The 21,544-nt window shown below is 36.3% G+C and overlaps 1 protein-coding gene across 4 annotated transcripts in view; it reads right to left on the bottom strand.

Moving 5' to 3' along the window:
- The window catches only part of WARS2 (tryptophanyl tRNA synthetase 2, mitochondrial), an 86,326-nt gene that overhangs the window by 20,688 nt on the left and 44,094 nt on the right, over positions 1-21,544 (bottom strand). For all 4 annotated transcript variants that reach the window (XM_006216139.4, XM_072967897.1, XM_072967899.1 and 1 more), the window contains one exon: positions 1,550-1,630. In XM_006216139.4, coding sequence (XP_006216201.1) covers positions 1,550-1,630 — 81 coding nt within the window. The remainder of the gene's footprint in view (positions 1-1,549; positions 1,631-21,544) is intronic.

Raw genomic sequence — 21,544 nt, 5'->3', positions numbered from 1 at the left:
TTTGGGAATGAGTGAATCCAATTTTTAAAAAGTGCTAATGCATTGGATTTACAGTCTTTTAATATTAGAATACTGGATCTTGAAGCTACAAAGGAAGGGGAGAGATTTAGGGAGCACTAACATTTATTGGGTGCCTATTATGTGCCCCAGATGCCTCCCATCTGTGTGATCTCACCGATCCTCCAAATAACCCTGATCCCAGCAGCCCTGACCCCACCCTTCCACCCCACTGTTCTGCCCCTTACTGTCCCAATCGAAACCCAGCTAGGGGTTCTTAGATCTTCCCATAGAACTGGAACCTTTCCCTCCTAAAACTTTTCACACTTTGATGGCTTGTTTAATTGTCAGTTCCCATACAGACTACAAGCCTCATGAAAGGGGCTGCGTCCATCCTTCTTGGTGACTGCTGTACCTCCAGCACCCGGTGTGGTGAAACTAGCAGAAGGCATCACCAGTATTTGTTAATGAAGGAAGAACCATAGAAGGCAGTATAACATACTCTAGGATAAGGCTGGCTTTGAAATCCATGTTTTCCCCACAAATAGGAAATCACAGACCCTTGGGAAGGATTCCCCAGAATATCAGTGTATTCACTAGTCACATGTTATCAGGAGGCCCTCAGAAATTATTTTAAAGGGCAGCATTTCCCATTAAATCAGTTCTTATAAAAGGATTTCAGCATTCAACCTAGCATTATAATATTATGATAAAATAGGAAAGTCTTGCCCAAACTATGGTAGGTTACATTACAAAATTTTGTTTCCAACTCCTGGCAGGTAATGATTCTGCCCCATCACCAGTACCTCTTATTTGGGCACTGCCACTTTAAAGCTGTTTCTTCCTGCAGCACACTTGAAGGCCTCTGATCCAGCTTTTGAGGAAATCAGTGGCCCTGAATATACGCTGGAAAGAAGCTTAATGCTGAAATTAGTGTTGATAAAGCTGAAGGCTACTTACCCTCAAGTTATCCAGTTGCAAAAATATATGGAAGTAAAGTACTATGAATTATCCAATTTATATTTCTCAGTTGACCTTAGAAAAAGAACAGGCTTAATTTTTCTGTGGGTTTGAACTGTTGCCTGGACTCAACTTGGTTAATTGTTAAACAAAACATGTTGCCTTGTCTCCCCACAATGGAAACATTCCTGCCTTACTGCCAGTTACTTCTGGTGGAGGCAACTCCAGAGTCCAGTAATCCAGAAATGGTGATTGTTCATTAGAATGCGGTACATTCAAAGGCATTACCAAGTCTACTCAAAGGTCACTCTAAGTCAACCATACACAGATAAAATCAAATAATTAAAAAGCTGGATATTTTTATCCAGTTTTTTCAGTTGGAAGGGATCTTGGAAAACCCTTTTACTTTCGGTTTCATACCCTGAGGCTGCAAGGTTAAAGATGCTGGTCTAGCCACTGGTGAGTAGCGGGTCAGGGAGGACAGTAAACTCAGGATTTCCAGAGCCCAATGCAAACACAAACAGAGGGGAAAAAACAGCTGCAATGGAGACTGAACTTCTTTCTGTTTATTAATCAGATCACTGGCATTTACCTTCCACTGGTGTAAATGTTGTAATCGAGGTAGTCTGACCATGCAGGTAAGGATCCAACTTAACTGTGTGTGTTCAGACACCTGAAGAAATAATACAGAACATTAACAAAGGGGGTCAATATTTTCTTGCATAGAAGGTAAAACTAAACAGACAACAAGTATTATCTTAAATGGCTGAAAATATTCCAAATTTGAGTAATTAAAAAAATGACAGGTGAAGGAAGCTAATTCATAATGCACAGAATTTTAGATGAAGAAGACATCTTCAAAACTAAACAATAAAACCCAATTACTAGTCTAGTGTTTAAATCCTCTTCACAACATCCTTAGCAAGCAGCTGACCAGACACTGCTTTAACATCTTCAGTGAGAGGGTTTCATTTTATCTTGAGGTATCTATTTCAGCATAGGAGTATAGTCAACATTTTATAACTTTGTATGGTGTGTAATTTATAAAAATATTCAATCACTATGTTGTACACCTGAAACTAATATAATATTATAAGCCAACTATACATCAAATTTTAAAAAAGCCAAAGTAATTAAAAACACCCACACACAAACACACACATATGCTGTATCAAATAGTCTCTAAACAAACTCTAAATAAAAAGAGAAAGCAGCTGTAATACCTTACACATGTAAATAGTAGAGAAAGGTACTGAACTTAAAAAATTAGAAGACTGAATCCTTTAGACCCAGAATAATTTGAAATTTAGAAATCACTGTATCATCCCAAAGCATGTTTTTGTAGTTCTTATTTCTTCTTTCCTTTTTTTTTTTAAAGAAGAGGTCTAGTCAACAAGAAAATAGAAACTTCTCCCAATTTGTTTTTGTTTTACCCAAATTTAATCAAGTAACCAAATCTGGCAACAACTGGGATGATTCTTGGGTCCAGGCCAGGTCCTGACTGGTGATCTAGAATTTAAGGCCTGTTTTTGGACCCTGGGGATTCAGAGCCCTTCATCCAGTGTGGATTTTTGTGTGCGTGCGCCCATCTGATTTCTTTAAAAAGCAGAGACTGTTGCCAGCTCTGAAAAGTGGCCCCAAATGTGTTCTTTGTGGGTTTTGCAAAAGGAACATAAAGGAGTGAAGCTGAACCAGCCCAGGCCTATTTTACTAGCAAGGAATCGTCATCTGGTGTAAGATAGTTTCTCATTTTTTTCCCCCAGTCATGGAGAGGGAAGAGTTGTTTTTCACATGTTTGACAAGGAATCACTTTTAAAGTTTTGCAAGTCACTAGGCTGACTCTGTCATCTTTCTTCCAAGAGGCATTTGGGTTTCATTGAGAGCAGTGACTTTGACAGCACTGTCCATGCAAATTGCTAACTGCTGCTGTAAACAAAGAGCGATCAGACAGAAACAGTAACCCTGGATGGAAGCAAGAGGATTATGGTTGTTTCCAATCACCAAGCAAAACACATTCCCATTAGAACTAATAAAACAAGAGCTGTTTTTTGGCACGAAGAAGTAGGAGAAATTTTTTTTTTCTTCTTCACTGAACTGGAGAAAGGAATAAAAACAGAGAAAGCAATCACGGACATGTGGAAAGAGACAAGATGACTTCTTTCCCTCAACTCGAGCTCAAGGGCTCAGCTTTGGTGATATGCAAATAGTTACCATGATGTCTCCGTGAAGTCAAGTATTCTCCTTGGAGTAGCTTTTTATTTGGATACGTGGAATGAAACTTATTTAATATTTGGCAGAGATCTTCCTGGTGTTTCCAAATAATGGGGCATAAAATCAATTCAATGATCCTTATATAGAAAAAAGTAAGTAAAAGGTCAAAGGCAATTAATTTTCATAATTTATCATTAATAATTACATAAGAAGGGTAGTATACTTCAGAATTTGGCTCTCAGTTTTTTTTTATTGAATTATAGTCGGTTTAGAATGTTGTGTTAATTTCTGGGGTACAGGATAGTGATTCAGAAATTATTCCTTTCATATTCTTTTTCATTATAGGTTATTACAAGCTACTGAATATAGTTCCCTGTGCTATACAGAAGAAACTTGTTTATCTATTTTATATATATAGTAGTTAGTGCCTGAAAATCCCAAACTCCCAATTTATCCTTCCACCTGCCCCTTTCTCACCTGATAACCATAAATTTGTTTTCTATGTCTGTGAGTCTGTTTCTGTTTTGTAAGTAAGTTCATCTATCTCATTTTTTTAGATTCCACATGTAAGTGACATCATATGATATTTTCTTTCTTTTTCTGGCTTATTTCACTTAGTATGACAATCTCCAGATCCATCCATGTTGCTGCAGATGGCATTATTTCATTCTTTTTTATGGCTGAGTAGTATTCCATTGTGTGTGTGTGTGTGTGTGTGTGTGTGTGTGTGTGTGTGCGCGTATGCATACATGTGTGTATATAATATACATATATAATATACATATATGTATGTATATATGTGTATATATAATTGAATATATATACACACACATATACACACACATACACACACACCCCCCCCAACATCTTCTTTATCCAGTCATGGACATTTAGGTTGCTTCCATGTCTTGGCTACTGTAAACAGTGCTGCTATGAACACTGGGGTGAATGTATCTTTTCAAATTAGAGTTTCTTCCAGATATATGCCTAGAAGTGGGTTGCTGGATCATATGGTAAGTCCATTTTTAGCTTTTTGAGGACTCTCCATACTCTTTTCCCTAATGGCTGCACCAAACTACATTCCCCCCAACAGTGTAGTAGGGTTCCCTTTTCTCTGCCTCCTCTCTAGCACTTACTGTTCGCGGACTTTTGAATGATGGCCGTTGTGACTGGTGTGAGGTAATACCTCATTGTAGTTTTGATTTGCATTTCTCTGATAATTAGCAATATTGTTGGTTCTCTTAATTTATTCATATTCATGACAACTGCTTGGAAAGGTTAAGATTTCTATCTGGAGAAAAGTGAAAATGGCATTAAACATAGTACATTCTGATTTATTTATGAAACCACAAATAAAATAACAATATCTATTATAACAAAAACAATCTGTTTTAGCTCCAGAAAAACAAAAATATGGAATAATACAGTGGTCTGTTGACCATCCACAAACAAGTTAGCAGTGACTTAAGACTTCTGACCTCCTAATGTAACAAGTAAAGACGTATAGTCTTCGGTGACAGCAGTTTTGCCTATCTTGTTCCCTGCTGTAAAACAAGAATCTGGCACACTGTAAGTGCTCAGCAAATATTTGTTGACTGTATGAACAAAGGCTGCAGAAAGAATGGTTACAACCAGAAAGAATCCACTAGATTTAGCAACTTGTTGGTAATCCAGGCAAAACAGTTTCAGGGGGCTGGTTGGGATGGAAAGCTAAATTTTGGAGGGGTGAGTTGACATGTGACCAGGAGGTAGGATATGAAGACAGATGTACAAGAAGTATAGCAAGCAGAGTGGAAGACTTAGGCTACCAGATCTAAACACCAGTACTGCCACTTATTAGCTGGGTAACCCTGTGTGGTTTAACCTCAGTTTCATCATCTACAAAATGAGACTAACACTAGTATCCACCTGACAGTGCTTAGAACAGTACCTAGCACACAGTAAGCACCCTGCAAATGGTAGTTATTATTATGACAGATAACTTTTTAGAAAGACTCTGGTTTTAACATTTTATTCTGAGATAATAATAGATTCGAATATAGTTGTAAGAAATAATACTAAGAGATCAAGTATTACCCTTCACCCAGTTTCCCCCAATGGCAACATCTTGCATAACTATAATATAATTTATTTTACATTACACTTACAGGAAATCAAGTTTGATACAATCCATCCACCATATTTAGATTTCACCAATTTTACATGCATTCATTGTGTGGGTATATTACCTTCTATGTAATTTATCATGTGTGTAAGACATTTCCTTTTTAAGGAGGGATGGAAATGAAGATAACTAGTGGGGGTTAGAGAATAAAGTTTTTGTTTTGTTTTTTAAGGTGGGATAGATCTACTTTCTGTGAAATATCTTTCACTGTAAAAGGATGAGGGGAAATAAACATAGATGAGGAGCTAGTGGGATAGGAGTGGAGAACAGAAAGTTAGAGAACTTCAACTCTAATGGGCTCTGTTATCTCTGAAAACAGAAGACAGGGTGATTAGAAACAAAGAGGGTAAGAAATATACTCAGTGGAACTGCTGGGTTTGATAGGAAGAAACAAAAGAAATTCTGGAATAGAGTTATGTAAGGCTTGATGTTTTATAAATATTTCTGTGAATGAAAGAGGACAATCATTTGTACAACACGCCTGTGGGGAAACACTAGTATTCTTCATGGTAGACTAAAACGCCCTGCCTAAATAATGGGTCTTTTAAAAATCTGTAGAAAAATTAAATCAATTGGTTGCATCTTTAATTTCCTTTGGTCAGTATGGATTTTTCATAGGATCTAAAATGTACTAAACGTAAAGCAAAAATATTTGATAACTTAAACTATCATAAAATTAATAACTTCTCTTTATCAAATACCACCATTTAAAGAGGGAAAAGGCAAGTCACAGAGTGGGAGGAGATATTTGTAAGCCTATACAGAATATATATTTGCATGCAAAATATGCAAAGAATGCCTACAAGTTGATAAGAAAAAAGCAGATAACCCTATGAAAATTGGCCAAATGGACTAAATGCAAATTGAAGTCATAATGGGTGATACCATTATACACTCAGAATGATTAAAGTGAAAAGCCAAATACTATGGCAAGGATATTGAGTAAAACAGAACGCTTAAACAGTGCTGTGGGAATATAAATTGGTATACCAACTTTGAAAACTGACTATCCACTAACACTCATCATTCATGTAACATATGACCTAGATATTCCATTTCTAGGTATATACCTAAAGAAATGTTTATATATGTTCACAAAAATATATGTGCAAGAATATACTGTAACAGCCTGTACTGTAAGTAATCTGAATGTCCACCTACATAGAATGCATAAATTTGGCATATTCACTCAATGGAATATTACAGCAATGAGGAAGACTGAACAATTGCGTTCAACGACATGGATGAATCTCTTAAACATAATGCTGAATGAAAGAAACCAGACATAAAAGAGTATGTACTAAATAATTTAAATTATATTCAATTTAAAAACAGGTTATCTTGGGGGAAGGGATGGTTAGCAATTGAAAAGGGGCAATGAACACTTACATGTGGAATCCAAAAAAATACAACGAACTAGTGAATATAACAGAAAAGAAACAGACTCACAGATGTAGAGAAGGAACTAGTGGTTACCCAGTGGGAGAGGTAAGGGGGACGGGCAAGATGGAGGTGGAGGATGAAGAGGTACAAAACCTATCAGGTATAAAATAAGCTACAGGGATGTATTGTACACCATGGGGAACATAGCCAATATTTTATAATAACTATAAATGGAGTAGAACCTTTATCAAATACCAAATATCAATATAGTGATTCACAAAAATTGTGAATCACTATATTGTATAAATTTAACATATAATATTGTACATCAACTATACTTCAATTTAAAAATATGATATAATAAAATAAATACATATATAAATAAAACTACAAAAAGAAAAGGGGCATGAAGAGCATTGCAAATTACTCATGTAACTTGTGCACAGGTATGTTCAGTTTGTGAAAATACGTAAGAGGCTTGTAAATCTAACCACATTTGGCCTTGAATAAAATACAATCAAAACTTTTTCGGTTTTTAAAATAAGGTGAAGGGACTTCTGGAATAGCAGAATAACAACTTCTGAAAATCTGTTCCTCCATAAAAGCAATGAGAACATAAGCAAAAATTGTCAAAGTCACTTTTATAAAACTCTGGAAAATTAACCAGAGGCTTGCCATTAGTTGAAGAGTATTTATTTAAGAAAAACATCCAAATCTCAGTAAGAACAGAGAGCTCCGTGGCATTTTAACTTGCCCAGTTCCCATCAGCCTCTCCCTGTATCTGTGGTAGTCATGGAAACAGCAGCCAGCAGCCCCTGGAAGGGAACGTCTGGCTTTGGAGCTCCTCTTACAGACCCAAGCTCAGAGAATCATCACTACTTCACCTGTGCGACAGCCCCCTGGAAAAGCCCCGTTTGTAGGGCTTGCTGTTATGACCTGACTCAGAGCTCACTCAGTGGGGAAAAGCCTATCCCTTGGACATTCTTCCAGAAAAATTTATCAGCAATGATTTAATATTACAGCTGCCTGAGGTGCTGATACCAGTAGGAGAAAATAGGAGGCTGGCTAAAAACTTATGGAGAAAAGCTGGGAAAGAGCATGCTTATAGAGCACTTCGAAAAGACCTGACGTATTCCTGGGCATCCGGAAGGCCACATGTCTGTGCAGGGCTGTGCACACATCCAGAAAAGACCTGAGAAGATCCTGATCTCTTACCTCTGGCTCACCTTGAGGCCTGGTGTAAGCCCCTCAGTAAAGGGTTGAAAATCTCAGATCAAAGCATTTGCAGATTTCTGCTCAATCATTTCCTGAGCACTAAGCTAACCCAGCAGAGATTGCAGTGGCCATGCCTGACTGTGGAGACAGACTTTACAGAACTGCTGCAGAAAAGTTCACTACACAGACATAGCAACAACAAAAATGAACCCTAGGGGAGTAGGGGGGAGAGGGCAGATTTCACTATTGAATTCAAATGAACATTTAAAAAAATTAACAATTCTTCAGAATCTGTTTCAAAAAAAAAAAAAGAGGGTACACTTCCTTTCTCATTCTAGGAGGCCAGTATTACTCTGAAACCAAAACGTGGCAAAGATATAATGAAAGAAAACTACAGACCAATAACATGCATATAGATGCAAAAACCCAACAAAACACTAGCAAACTGAATCCAGCAACATATATTAAGAGTAACACAATACAATCAAGTGGGATTTATTCCAGATATGCAAGCTTGGTTTAAAAATCAATCACTGTAATACTATAGCAATTTAGAAAATTTAGTACTGGTATCAGGACAGAATATGTAGATCAATGGAAAAGAAGCGAGAGTCCAAAAATAAATTCATACATCCATGGTCGATTGGTTTTCAATAAAGATGCTAAGACAGTTCTATGGGGGAAGAATAGTCTTTTCAACACATGATGCTAGGGCAACTGAATTTCTACAGGCATAGCTACGTGCAAAAGACTGAAGCTGGGCCTCCGCCTCTCACCATTCATAAAAAATAACTGAAGATGGATCACAGACTTCAGTGTAACAGCCAAAACTATAAAATGCTTAGAAAATAAAAGGAGTAAATTTTCATGACCTATGTTAAGCAATGATTTGTTAGACCGTATGACACCAATAGCACAAGCAACAAAAGAAAAAACTGATAAATTGGTCTTCATCAAAACTTAAAAAGGATATCATCAAGAAAGTGAAAGACAATTCACAAAATGGGAGAAGTTACTTGCAAATTATATCTGATAAGGGCATTGTATCCAGACTACGTAAAAAACTCATAATTTAACAATGAAAAGACAGATAAATTCAATTTAAAATGGGCAAAGGATTTGAAAAAGACACTTCTCCATAGAAGATATACAAATGGCTAATAAGCACATGAAAATATGCTCAACATCTTTAGTCATTAGGAAAATGCATATCAAAACCACATTGAAAAAACCCAACACAATGAGATACCACTTTACACTCACTAGGATTGTTAAAAAAAGACAAACAATAAAAAGTTCAGGAGAGAATGAAGAATTTGGAATCCCTATACAGATCTTCCCTAACTTACAATGGGGTTACTTCGTGAAGTTGAAAATATCCTAAGTTGAAAACACATTTAATACTTCTAACCTACTGAACGTCATATCTTAGCCTAGCCTACCTTAAACGTGCTCAGAACACTTAACATTAGCTACAGTTGGGCAAAATTATCTAACATAAAATCTGTTTTATGATAAAGTGCTGAATAGCTTATGTAACTTATCAAATACTGTACTGAAAGGGAGAAACAGAACAGTTAGTTGTCTAGGCATAGAATTGTTGTGTGTCCATCCATTGTCTACCGTCCTGACGGCATGGCTGACTGGAAGCTGCAGCTCCCCACTGATACCCAACATCATAGAGAGTATTAAGCCACATATTGCTAGACTGGGGAAAAAAATCACAATTCAAAACCTGAAGTATGATTTCTACTGAATGCTTATGGCTTTAGCACCACTGTAAAATCGAAAAATTGTTAAGTTGAACCATTCCAAGTCAGGGACCCTCTGTCCACTGGTGGCGGAACTCTCATGTAAAGCGATGTAGCCCCTTTCAAAGTTTAACAGTTCCTTAGAATGTTAAATATAAAGTTACCATACGATCCAGCAATCCCAATCCTAGGTATGAACCAGGGTAACTGAAAACATATAACTATACAAAAACTTGACACCAATGTTTATGATAGCATTTTTCACGTATAAACATGTGGAAAAGTGGAAGCAACCCAAATGTTCACTGGCTCAAGAACGGATGAACAAAATGTAGTATTCAACAATGGGATATTATTCAACAATAACAACAAATGAAGTAATGATAAATATTACATGGAGAGGGTTAGAGGGGCGACGAGAGTGACTGCTAATGGGTACAGGGTTTCTTTTTGGGGTGATGAAAGTGTTCTAAACTTGACTGTGGTGATGGATATACTAAAAGTGTACATTGTAAAGTGCAAGGTGTATATTAAACTGTACACTTTAAATGAGTAAATTGTATGGTAGGTGAATTACATCTCAGTAAGGCTGTTTTAAAAACTATGCAAGTGGAGTTCATCACGACCATTCTTTGGGACATCACCCATTAATTATTCCGAGGCAATAAAGATAACATAGTTTGCGTAATCCTGATTTTCTGATCTTTGCCACAGTCTCCACTTTCCTCCACATAGGAATTTTCTCCCCATAGGAAAAGGTGGCCTTTATATTAAAGCTACTCCAGATCCTTTCAAAAGGTGAGTTGGAAGAATGGGTTCTCATCCTGAAGAAAGAGAAAGATGCCAGACCAGAGCTGCCGCTGTGTTTGAGGAGCCTCCCCTTCTCACTTCAACCCACTCAACTCAGAGGTTTCGCCTCTACCACGCCACTACGGCCACTCATCACTGCCAGCAATGCTAATGGTTAGGATCAAGTTGTCACCTTGCTTGCATATTTAGCAGCATTTGACACAACTAATTACTTCTTCCACCCTGATTGACTTTCTTCCCTTGGCTCCCCAGACACTGCATTATTAGTTTACCTCCCTATTTCCATAGTGTCTCTTCTCAGTCTCTGTGTGTGTCCTTTCTCTCCTCCTTAATCTCTTAATATGGCAGACACTCAAGTTTTAGTCCTTGTTTCTTATATTCTTTTTTGACACTCGCTCTTTTTGCAACTTCATCTCACCTCGTGGCTTTCACTACAATCTATATAACTGCTGGCTTCTGAATGTACAATTCTAGCCAGACCCCTTTGCTGAACTCCAGATTCACGTAGCCAGCTATCCACTCAGCATATTTGTGTGGCTATCTAATGGACATCTCAAACTCAGTCTATTCAGAACTGAGCTCCTGGTCCTCCATTCCAAACCTGCTCTACCACTGCTGTCCTTTCTGTTGCAACTCCACCCTTGCAGTTACTTAAGCAAAAACCTTGGAGTCATTCTTCACTCCTCTATTTCTCTCACACATCTCTATTTCTTTCACATCTTATCCATCTGCAAATCTTGTTGCTTCAACCTTCAGAATATGTTCAGAATCTTACTTTCACCTCTTTTGCTCTAGTCTGAGGCACCATCACCTCTCACCTGGATTACTGTAACAACTTGCCAGCTGATCTCCCTGCTTCCAACCTTGCTCCCACACAGTCTATTCTTAACAGCAGCCAAAGTGATCCTTTTAAAACACAGACCGCGTTGCCTCTCTGCTCCAAATCCTGGACTTCCCATCTTCTCAAAGTCCTTACAATGGCCTAATGACCATTTCTTCCCATTCAACCCGGGATAACGTCTGGATTCGAATCCTCCTCCTCTCCCCTCTGTTCCCCCTTCTTCAGCCACTGACCTCCTTGTGTTCCCTGAATACACCGGGCACGTTCCCACCTTAGGGGCTTTGCACTTAGGAATTCTCTTCCCCCAGATATTCACCTCACTAACTCCCTCATATTAAGTCTTTGCTTTAATATTATCTTGTTAGTTATCTAATATTGTCTTCTCAATATCTAACACTATTCCCCTAGCTAAGCTGTTTAAAATAGCAATCTATCTCCCTCAACACCACTCCCAATTCTTCTCAATCTTTTTCTACATAACCTATCACATTCTAATATACTTTAGGTTTGGCTTATTTATTATAGCTATCATTTACGTTGTGTTCCCCAACAGAATGTAAGAACCATGGAGGCAAAGGTTTTTGTCTGTTTTCTTCACTGATATAACATGAGTACCTAACACAGAGCCTAGGACACAGTAAATGCTCAATAAATATTTGTTAAATGAATGCATGAATGATATTAAAGGTTTACTAATAGTGTGACACCTAAATAAAATGTGGCATATTTATATAATGGCATTCTATACAACAAATAGAAGACATGAGCTAGATTCATACATCTAAACATGAGATCACAAAAACAGACTGCTCTGTGCAAAATGAAAACTGCAGAAAGGTTCTACAATATGGCAACACTTATTTCTTTAAGCTGCACAATTAAAAATATTACATGTTGCTCCTGGAATTACATATGAAAACAGGTATGAAAAATTGACTAGATCGGTGTAGACCAAATCCAAGATTTTGGCTGCCTGGGGAGAGAGAAAAGGGATGCAGGGAGGAAGGGTTAAAGGAGTAGGCAAGGAATGAATTAAGAGGCCTTTCAACTTTATAATTATTTGTTTAGTACAGGAAGTCAAGCAAGTATGACAAAAACGTCAATATTTATCCTTGGTGTTGGGGACATGAATGTTACATTATTCTCTGTATTTTACTGCATTTGAAATTATCTCAAAAATATTTAATTAATAAGGAGAGTATAGGATAGCACGATTCCAAAAAATACAGCTGCTATGTATCTATCAAAGCCATTCAAGCAATTAGCTGATTTGGTAAATCTTGGATAAAATGTCTTAAGTGTCCCTTAAGATTTCATTATTTCCCATATAAATGTATCTTCCCAGAAATCAGGTACTACCAGTTTTGGTTAGGACACTTGGAAAACTTACCAGACTCACAAACTCCCATGTATCATTTCCTCTCGGAGACTAGCAATTTCATGCTGAGTTATTTTCATTAGGCTCTTGTCATCCCCATCACAAATCCCCTTAACAGGATCCTTGTTTGGGGATCTGATTTTAATGAAAAGAGCTGTTATCAATGATAAACTCTCACTCACTCTCTTCAACTGGTCTGCCTCATGTCAGTATTTATGTTTGCCAATGAATATCTGCCTGTACACATTTGGATGTTTCTATACTTTTCCTTTGTCTATACTTCCAGAGCTAAATAATTAGCTTCTATAAGCCTGTTCCTGAATTAAAAGTCACCTCCATCTAAAATATACTGTTTGTCCTGTATATGTGTGTGTCTGTGTATATATATGTATTTATCTTCAGCATTATATTAGTCAGCTTTTTCTAGGGTATGCTGGGTAACAATCCTAAATATAGGTGGCTCACAGCAATGTTTTCTTTCTCACTCACATGACATATTGGTAGCTATAGGCTGGCTACAACTCTGTTTTATATAGTTTCTCATTTCAGGACCCAAACTGAAGGAGTTGGAAGGAAGGAAAAAAGAGCAAGAAACCAAAAACAAACACGGAATGGCTTTTAAAGATTCTGCTTCGGCATGGTGTGTATCATGCTCACTCACTTTCCACTGGCTGAAGAAGTCACGTGGACAAGCCCAACAGCACTGGTAGGAATAGATGCTGCTCCTATAGGATGCAATGTCAGTCACAAGACAATGGATGAGGACATATAATCCTCATACGCAGGGGTTAGCACACTGCTGCTCAAGGCCAGATCTGACCTGTGGGTTGTTTTTATTCAGCCTTTGGGTTAAGAATGGTTTTCACATTTTTAAAGGGTAGTCAAATATTAAAAAAGAGAAGAAGGAGAAAGAAAAAGGAGGAGGAAGAGAGGTGGTGATGGTGGTGGCGACAGAGAACACATGAGACCTGGAAAGCCTAAAATATTTACTATCCATACTTCTGCAGGAAAAGTTAGATGATCATTGTTCTTACAGGAAATGAACATGAATAATAAGAAATGATAACAATGGCCAAATTCCTATCTTGAGGAAGAATAAGATGTCTATCCCTTAGAGGACATGATGGCAAAGAGTTTATTATTTTTTAAATAAAATCTATCTCTTCAGTAAGTTTTTACATTAAATATTCATGTAGGTATATCTGATAGCCCCTATAATTTAGGTCTAAGAAAATAATGAAAGTTTGGGGGAACTACATTAAATTAAAAAACTTTTGTTCATTAAAGGACACAACTGACAAAGTGAAAAGGTAACCTATGAAATGGGAGAAAATAAAGAACCCCTACAACTCAACAACAACAACAAAAACAGCCTGATTAAAAAATGGGCAAAGGACTTGAATAGTTTTTTTCCTAAGGAAGATATATAAACAGTCAAAAAGCATATGAAAAGATGCTCAATATCACTAATCATTGGGGAAATGCAAATTAAAACTACAAAATGAGATATCACCTCACATCCAGTAGAAAGGCAGCTATAAAAAACACCCCATAAAAACAAGAAAACTCACAAAAACCCCAGAATATAACAAGTGTTGGTGAGGATGGAGAAATTGGAACCCTTGTCCACTATTGGTTGGAGTATAAAACTGTCCAACTGCTATGGAAAACAGTATGGTGATTCCCTGAAAAATTAAAAATAAAATTACCATGTGATCTAGCAATATCACTTCTGGGTATACATACAAAAGAATACAAAGCAGGCTCTTGAATAGGTATTTGTATACCCATATTCATGACAGCATTATTCACAAAAGCCAAAAGTTGGAAGCAACCCAAATGTTCACTGACACATAAATGGATAAACAAAATGTGATATAAGCACACTATGCAATATTATTCAGCCTTACAAAGGAAGGCAATTCTGACATATGCTACAGCACAAATGAACCTTGAGGACAGTATGATAAGTGAAATGAGCCAGTCACAAAAAGACAAATACTGTATAATTTCACTTACATGAATTATCTAGAATAGTCAAGCTCACAGAGATAGAAAGTAAAATAGCGGTTTCCAGGGTCTGAAGAAGGGGAGGGAGCAGTGGGAAGAAGAAGAAGGGAAGTTGTTTAATTGCCATTTCACATTCTTACTAGCGATGTGTGAGTTCACATTGCTTCACATCCTTACCAAAACTTAGCATTATCAGTATTTTTAATTTTAGTCATTTGAGTGGGTAAAAAGGTTTTTAAAAAAGAATTATGTATTTGGAAAATAAAACACGTATTTCTAAATAAATCACAGATCAAATAAAAAATAATAGTGGAGTAGAAATCATTTACAAATAACCTATAGTGAATATACTAAATCACAACTTTGTGGATGCTGATAAATCAGTACATAGAAGGAAATAAATATATTATATTTATATTATAAAAGAAGAATGGTTGAAAATTAATGAGGTCCACTCAAGAAGTTAGAAAAATAACAAAAAAGTAATTTCAAAGAAAATAGAAGCAAGAGAGTAAACAATGAAAGTAATGAAATAGAAAACAAAGATATGAAACCAAATTTGTGCTCCAGAAAGATTGAGTGTAGTCTCTAGCAAAACTCATTAAGGGAAAAAAGAATTCAAGGGAATTCAAGGAAAACAACACACAGAATGTGTTGCTAATGATAAAATGTCAGTTATCAATTGAAAATTAGCATTTTGGAAAACACTTATTCATTACTATGTGCTAGACATCTTCCCAAACTTAAAGACATTCCTGAAATGATCTGTGTTGATAATAAGAAATGCTTTTTTAATAACACAAATATCTGTCAAAATGTGTAAGATGGTAAGATCTATTTGTAGATAACTAAGTCTTAAATGTGAAAAGTATCAGAGAGGAAATAAATAAATGAGAGATAAAAAAATAGAAAATAAACAATCAAACCAAGAGATGGTTTTTTGAAAGAGTAAACAAAATTGACAGACCTCTGGCCAGGCTCACCAAGAAGAAGAGAGAGAGAACCAAATAAAATAAGAAAGAAAAATGGAGAAATTACAACCAATACCACAGAAATACAAAAAAAAAAACCATATGAGAATACTACAAACAACTATATGGAAACAAATTGGACAATCCAGAAGAAATGGAAAAGTTTCTGGAAACATACAGTCCACCAAGACTGAATCAAGAAGAAACAGACCACTTGAACAGACATAGTACTAGAAATGAAATAGAATAAGTGATAAAAAATCTCCCTACAAACAAAAGTCCAGGACCAGATGGCTTCACTGGGGAATTCTACCAAACATACAAAGAAGATCTCATACGGATCCTTCTCAAACTCTTCCAAAAGATTGAAAAGGAAGAAGTACTCCCAAACTCATTTTATGAAACCATCATCACCCTGATACCAAAACCAGACAAAGACACTACCAAAAAGGAAAATTACAGGCAAATATCATTGATGAACATAGATGCAAAAATCCTCAACAAAATATTAGCAAACAGAATCCAACAGCACATAAAAAAGATCATACACCATAATCAAATTGGATTCATCCCAGTGACACAAGGACTGTTCAACACATGCAAAGCAATCAGTGTGATACACCACATGCACAAAAGAAAAGACAAAAATCACATGATCATCTCAATAGATGCAGAAAAAAGTATTTGATAAAATTCAACACCCATTTATGATAAAAACTCTTACCAAAGTGGGTATAGAGGGAACATATCTCAACTTAATAAAAACTATTTATGACAAACCACAGCCAGCGTAATACTCAATGGTGAAAAACTGAAAGCATTCCTACTAAAATCTGGAACAAGGATGCCCACTCTCACCACTTCTATTCAACATAGTTTTGGAAGTCCTTGCCATAGCAATCAGGCAAGAAAAAGAAACAAAAGGGATCCAAATTGGAAGAGAAGAGGTAAAACTGTCACTATATATGGATGACATAATATTGTATACAGAAAACCCTACAAATTCACACAGAAACAACTAGAGCTGATAAAAGAATTTGGCAAGGTAGAAGGATACAAGATTAACATACAGAAATCAGTTGCATTTCTTTAAACTAACAATGAAATAGCAGGAAAAGAAAGTAAAGAAACGATCCCTTTTAAGATCACATCCAAAACAATAAAATGCTTTGGAATACATCTGACCAAGGAGATAAAAGACTTATACATGGAGAACTACAAAACACTGATTAAGGAAATTAAAGATGACTTAAAGAAATGGAAAAATATCCCATGCTCTTGGATTGGGAGACTCAATATTGCTAAAATGGCCATAATGCCCAAAGCAATGTACAGATTTAATGCAATCCCTATCAAATTACCCATGATATTTTTCACAGAACTAAAACAAAAAACCTAAAATTTATATAGAATCTCAAAAGATCCAGAATTGCCAAAGCAATACTAAAGAAAAAGAATGAAGCTGGAGGAATAACCCTTCCAGACTTCAGACAAGACTTCAGAGCTACAGTAGTCAAAACAGTATGGTATTAGCATAAAATCAGACATAAAGATTGATGGAACAGAATAGAGAGACCAGAAATAAACCCACGTATCTACGGTCAATTATTCTTTGACAAAGGAGGCAAAAATATACAATGGGGAAGATAGCCTCTTCAGCAAGTGGGTGTTAGGAAATTAGACAGTTGCATGTAAATCAATGAAGTTAGAACATTCCCTCACACCATACATAAAAGTAAACTCAAAATGGCTTAAAGACTTACACAGAAGATAAGACACAATAAACCTCCTATTAGAAAACATAGGTAAAACGTTATCTGACATAAATATTAGCAATGTTCTCCTAGGGCAGTCTACCCAAACAATAGAAATGAAAGCAAAAATAAACAGATGGAACCTAATAAACGTATAAGCTTTTGCACAGCAAAGGAAACCATAAGTAAAACAAAATAACAACTTATGAAATGGAAGAAAATGTTTGCAAAGATGAGATTGACAAGGGCTTAATTTCCAAAAGATACATACAGTTCATACAACTTAATAAGAAAAAAAAAACCCAATCCAAAAATGGGCAGAAGACCTAAACAAACAATTCTCCAATGAAGACATTACAAATGGCCAACAGGCACGTGAAAAAATGCTCAATATCGCTAATTATCAGTGAAATGTAAATCAAAACTACAATGAGGTAACACCTCACACCAGTCAGAATGGCCATGATTCAAAAGTCTATAAACAATAAATGTTGGAGAGGGTGTGGAGAAAAGGGAATCCTCCTCACGGCTGGTGGGAATGTAGTTTGGTGCAGCCATTATGGAAAATAGTATGGTGATTCCTCAAAAAACCAAAAATAGACTTACCATATGACCTAGCAACCCCACTCCTGGGCATATATCCAGAGGGAACTCTAATTCAAAAAGATACATGCACCCCAATGTTCATAGCAGCAATATATACAATAGCCAAGACATGGAAGCAACTTTAATGTCCATTGACAGATGAGTGGATAAAGAAGTTGTGGTATATTTATACAATGGAATACTACTTAACTATAAAAAAGAATAAAATAATGCCATTGGCAGCAACATGGGTGGACCTGGAGACTGTCATACTAAGTGAAGTAAGCCAGAAAGATAAAGAAAAATACCATATGATATTACTCATATGTGGAATTAAAAAAAAAAGAAAAAGAAAAAGGAGGATACTAATGAACTCATCTACAAAACAGAAATAGACTCACAGAAATAGTTAACAATCTTATGGTTACTGGGGGAATGGGGCTGGGGAGGGATAAATTTGGGAGTTTGAGATTAGCAAATGTTAGCTACTATATATAAAAATAGATTTAAAAAACAAATTTCTTCTGTATAGCACAGGGAACTATATTCAATACCTTGTAATAACCTTTAATGAAAAAGAATATGAAAACAAATATATATATATACATTTGCATGACTGGGATATTGTGCTGTACACCAGAAACTGACATACTGTAACTGACTATACTTCAATTTAAAAAAATGTGAAAAGCAAAACTTTGAACCATTTAGGAGATAATCATGCAGAATAGCTTTATCACATTCAGCCAGAGAACAATTTCTTAAAAACACACCCAGAAGCACAAAATCATATAGGCAAAGATTGTGTTGGCTTCATTAAAGTGAAAATTTCTGTACAACAAAAGACAGTGTTTAAAAATTTTAAAAGACAAGCCACAGACTGAAAAAAGGTAATGTATAACAGACAAAGGATTAGTGTTCAGGATACGTAAAGAACTTCTTCAATCAATAAGAAAATACAAACAAATTTTTCATATGGACAAAAGGGATGAACAAATAATTCACAGAAGAAAACAAAAGGCTTAAAACATATTAAAAAAATGCTTAACCTTACCAGTAATCAGGGAAATGCAAATTAGAACAACATGAGGTAGCATATTCCATCCTTTACAACGGCAAAAATAAAATGCCAAATATTGCCATAGACCAAAAGGAACTCTTCTTTTGGTATGACTGTGAATTGGAATACCAATCTGGAGAGCAATCTGGCAATATCCAATAACGATGATATATATGTCATATGTGCTCAGGATTCCACTCTTAGGTACTTATACCTAGAAAAGCCTTTCACATGTGCACAAAAAGCATATATAGGTATGCCCAGTGTAGTATTACTTGCAGTAATAAAAAGTTGGAAAAATCTAAACACCCCATGCCAAGAAAATGGCTAAATATATTGTGATAGAGCCAGACAATGAAACATTGTAGAGCAGTCAAAATGAATACATTTCAACCATGTAATTAATGTTACATACAAAAATACAGATGTAGAAAGATATGTGCATCATGATGTTATTTATATGAAGTTTTAAAACAAACAAAATAAATAGCATGGATTGTTATGGCCAAATTGTATGCAATGAAAATATAAACACACACGGGAATGATCAATATTATATTCAGTATGGTGGTTACCTCTGGGGAGGCAGAAAGCAGAATGGGATTAGAGACAGCTAAACACAAAGTTTCAACTATACTTATAATGCTTTATTTCTTAAAAAACAAAAGCGACACGAAGCAAGTATGCCAAAAGGTTAGCATTTCAAAAAGCAGCCATTCGTCTTCATACTTTTCTGAATGTTTGAAACATTTCTTTTTTTTTAATTTATAATCATTTTACAATGTTGTGTCAAATTCCAGCGTTCAGCACAATTTTTCAGTCATTCATGGACATATACACACTCATTGTCACATTTTTTTCTCTGTGAGTTATCATAACATTTTGTGTATATTTCCCTATGCTATACAGTGTAATCTTGTTTATCTATTCTACAATTTTGAAATATTTCTTTAAAAGTCTCCCCAAACCTTTGATAACAAACTCTTCTGAAAATATTTTATTATTGAGTATAAAAAGGGACACTGTCATTAATTTGTTCTCCAAATTTCAAATCCACCCCCCCACCTTAAACAAGTCAAGGAGCCTGGGGTGGGGGCAAGATGTGTGTGGTGGGGCAGGGTGAGAGAGAAAGTTAACATCTGCCAGGTATTATACATCATATTATTTAAATATCCCTATTATAGACATTAAAAAGGGGTTCAGAGAGCTTTAGTAACTTGCCCAGTGTGTCACCACAAGAAGAGATCACAGTGAGATTCAAACTATATCTGGCTTTGGGGTTGGGGATATACCTCAGTGGGAGAGTGCCTGCTTAGAATGCACGAGGTCCTGGGTTCAGTCCCCAGTGCCTCCATTAACAACAACAACAAAATGCAAGCAAACTTTATCTGGCTTCAAAGCCCATACTCTTTCCACTACTGCCCTGATAGTTAAAAAGAACTCTTCTTGGAGATATAATTGAGATGGGACCTAACCCTGTGGTCCGGGATGGAAACAGCACACATACTACAACTTCTCATCAAATCACACACGGATATAGATCTAGGCAAGGAAATGGTACTGGTGGAAACTTTTTAGAGCAGGGAATTGCATGAGAAATTTGGGTATATAATAACATTCCTAACTTCTCTTTATTATTTATGTCATGGGCCATTTAAGTCCTTTGTCTCTCCCTGGAAACTTTGGAGATGATGCCTATTTTACAAATAGATTTCTCAAGATCATTAACCTATACAAAAGTTTGTTGCTCCCTTTCTGTTGTGAGTCGAATGTATACCTGCTATTGGTAGCCTGACAACTTTGAGAATTTGACAAATATAAATATGTACTCAAATATGCTTCCAAAATGACTAGGATAAGTGAAAACATGAGAGATTCTCTGTCCTAGTTTAGGCTTTGGTTTTATACCTCTAAGATACGGGACAACTTTTGTTTGAGCCAAGATTCATGTAGTCAGTTCCTTTGGCCTTCGATCAGAAATTGGTTCCTCCCAAAGCCCTCTTTCCTTTATTATTATTATTATTGATTTTAGTTTCCTGGGAAACAAAATCTAACTCTAACTAGAGAATAAGGCCACATTCCGAAGCTGGAGATTCCATTCGTCTCCCTCGACTCTTCCCTGGACTGTTTTGGCCCCTCTGTAATGTAATGTCTGATGGTCAAAACTGTCCTTTTCGCCCAGCCTTGGCAGGAAGCCAGTGCCTAAAGCTATGAACTCCAGCTTTTATCTTCCATCTGCAGGGTGATTCAATCACAAGCAAAGTAACAACTAAAGATGTGGAGACATGCACCTCAGAGACAGCTGTGGGAATCAGATTGGATCTGCACTCAGGCCTGCTAGAAATAAAAGACCATTGACTTTGGCATCGGGATGGAAACCTCTGCCAGACACACACACACAGGCAGAGCCCCTCTCTCTCTATTCCACACACACATACACACACACACACACCT

This window comes from Vicugna pacos, chromosome 9, assembly GCF_048564905.1.
Source record: "Vicugna pacos chromosome 9, VicPac4, whole genome shotgun sequence".
Lineage (NCBI taxonomy): Eukaryota > Metazoa > Chordata > Mammalia > Artiodactyla > Camelidae > Vicugna > Vicugna pacos.
Note: the sequence above shows the minus strand (reverse complement) of the source record. Positions and strands in the feature narration are given on the sequence as shown.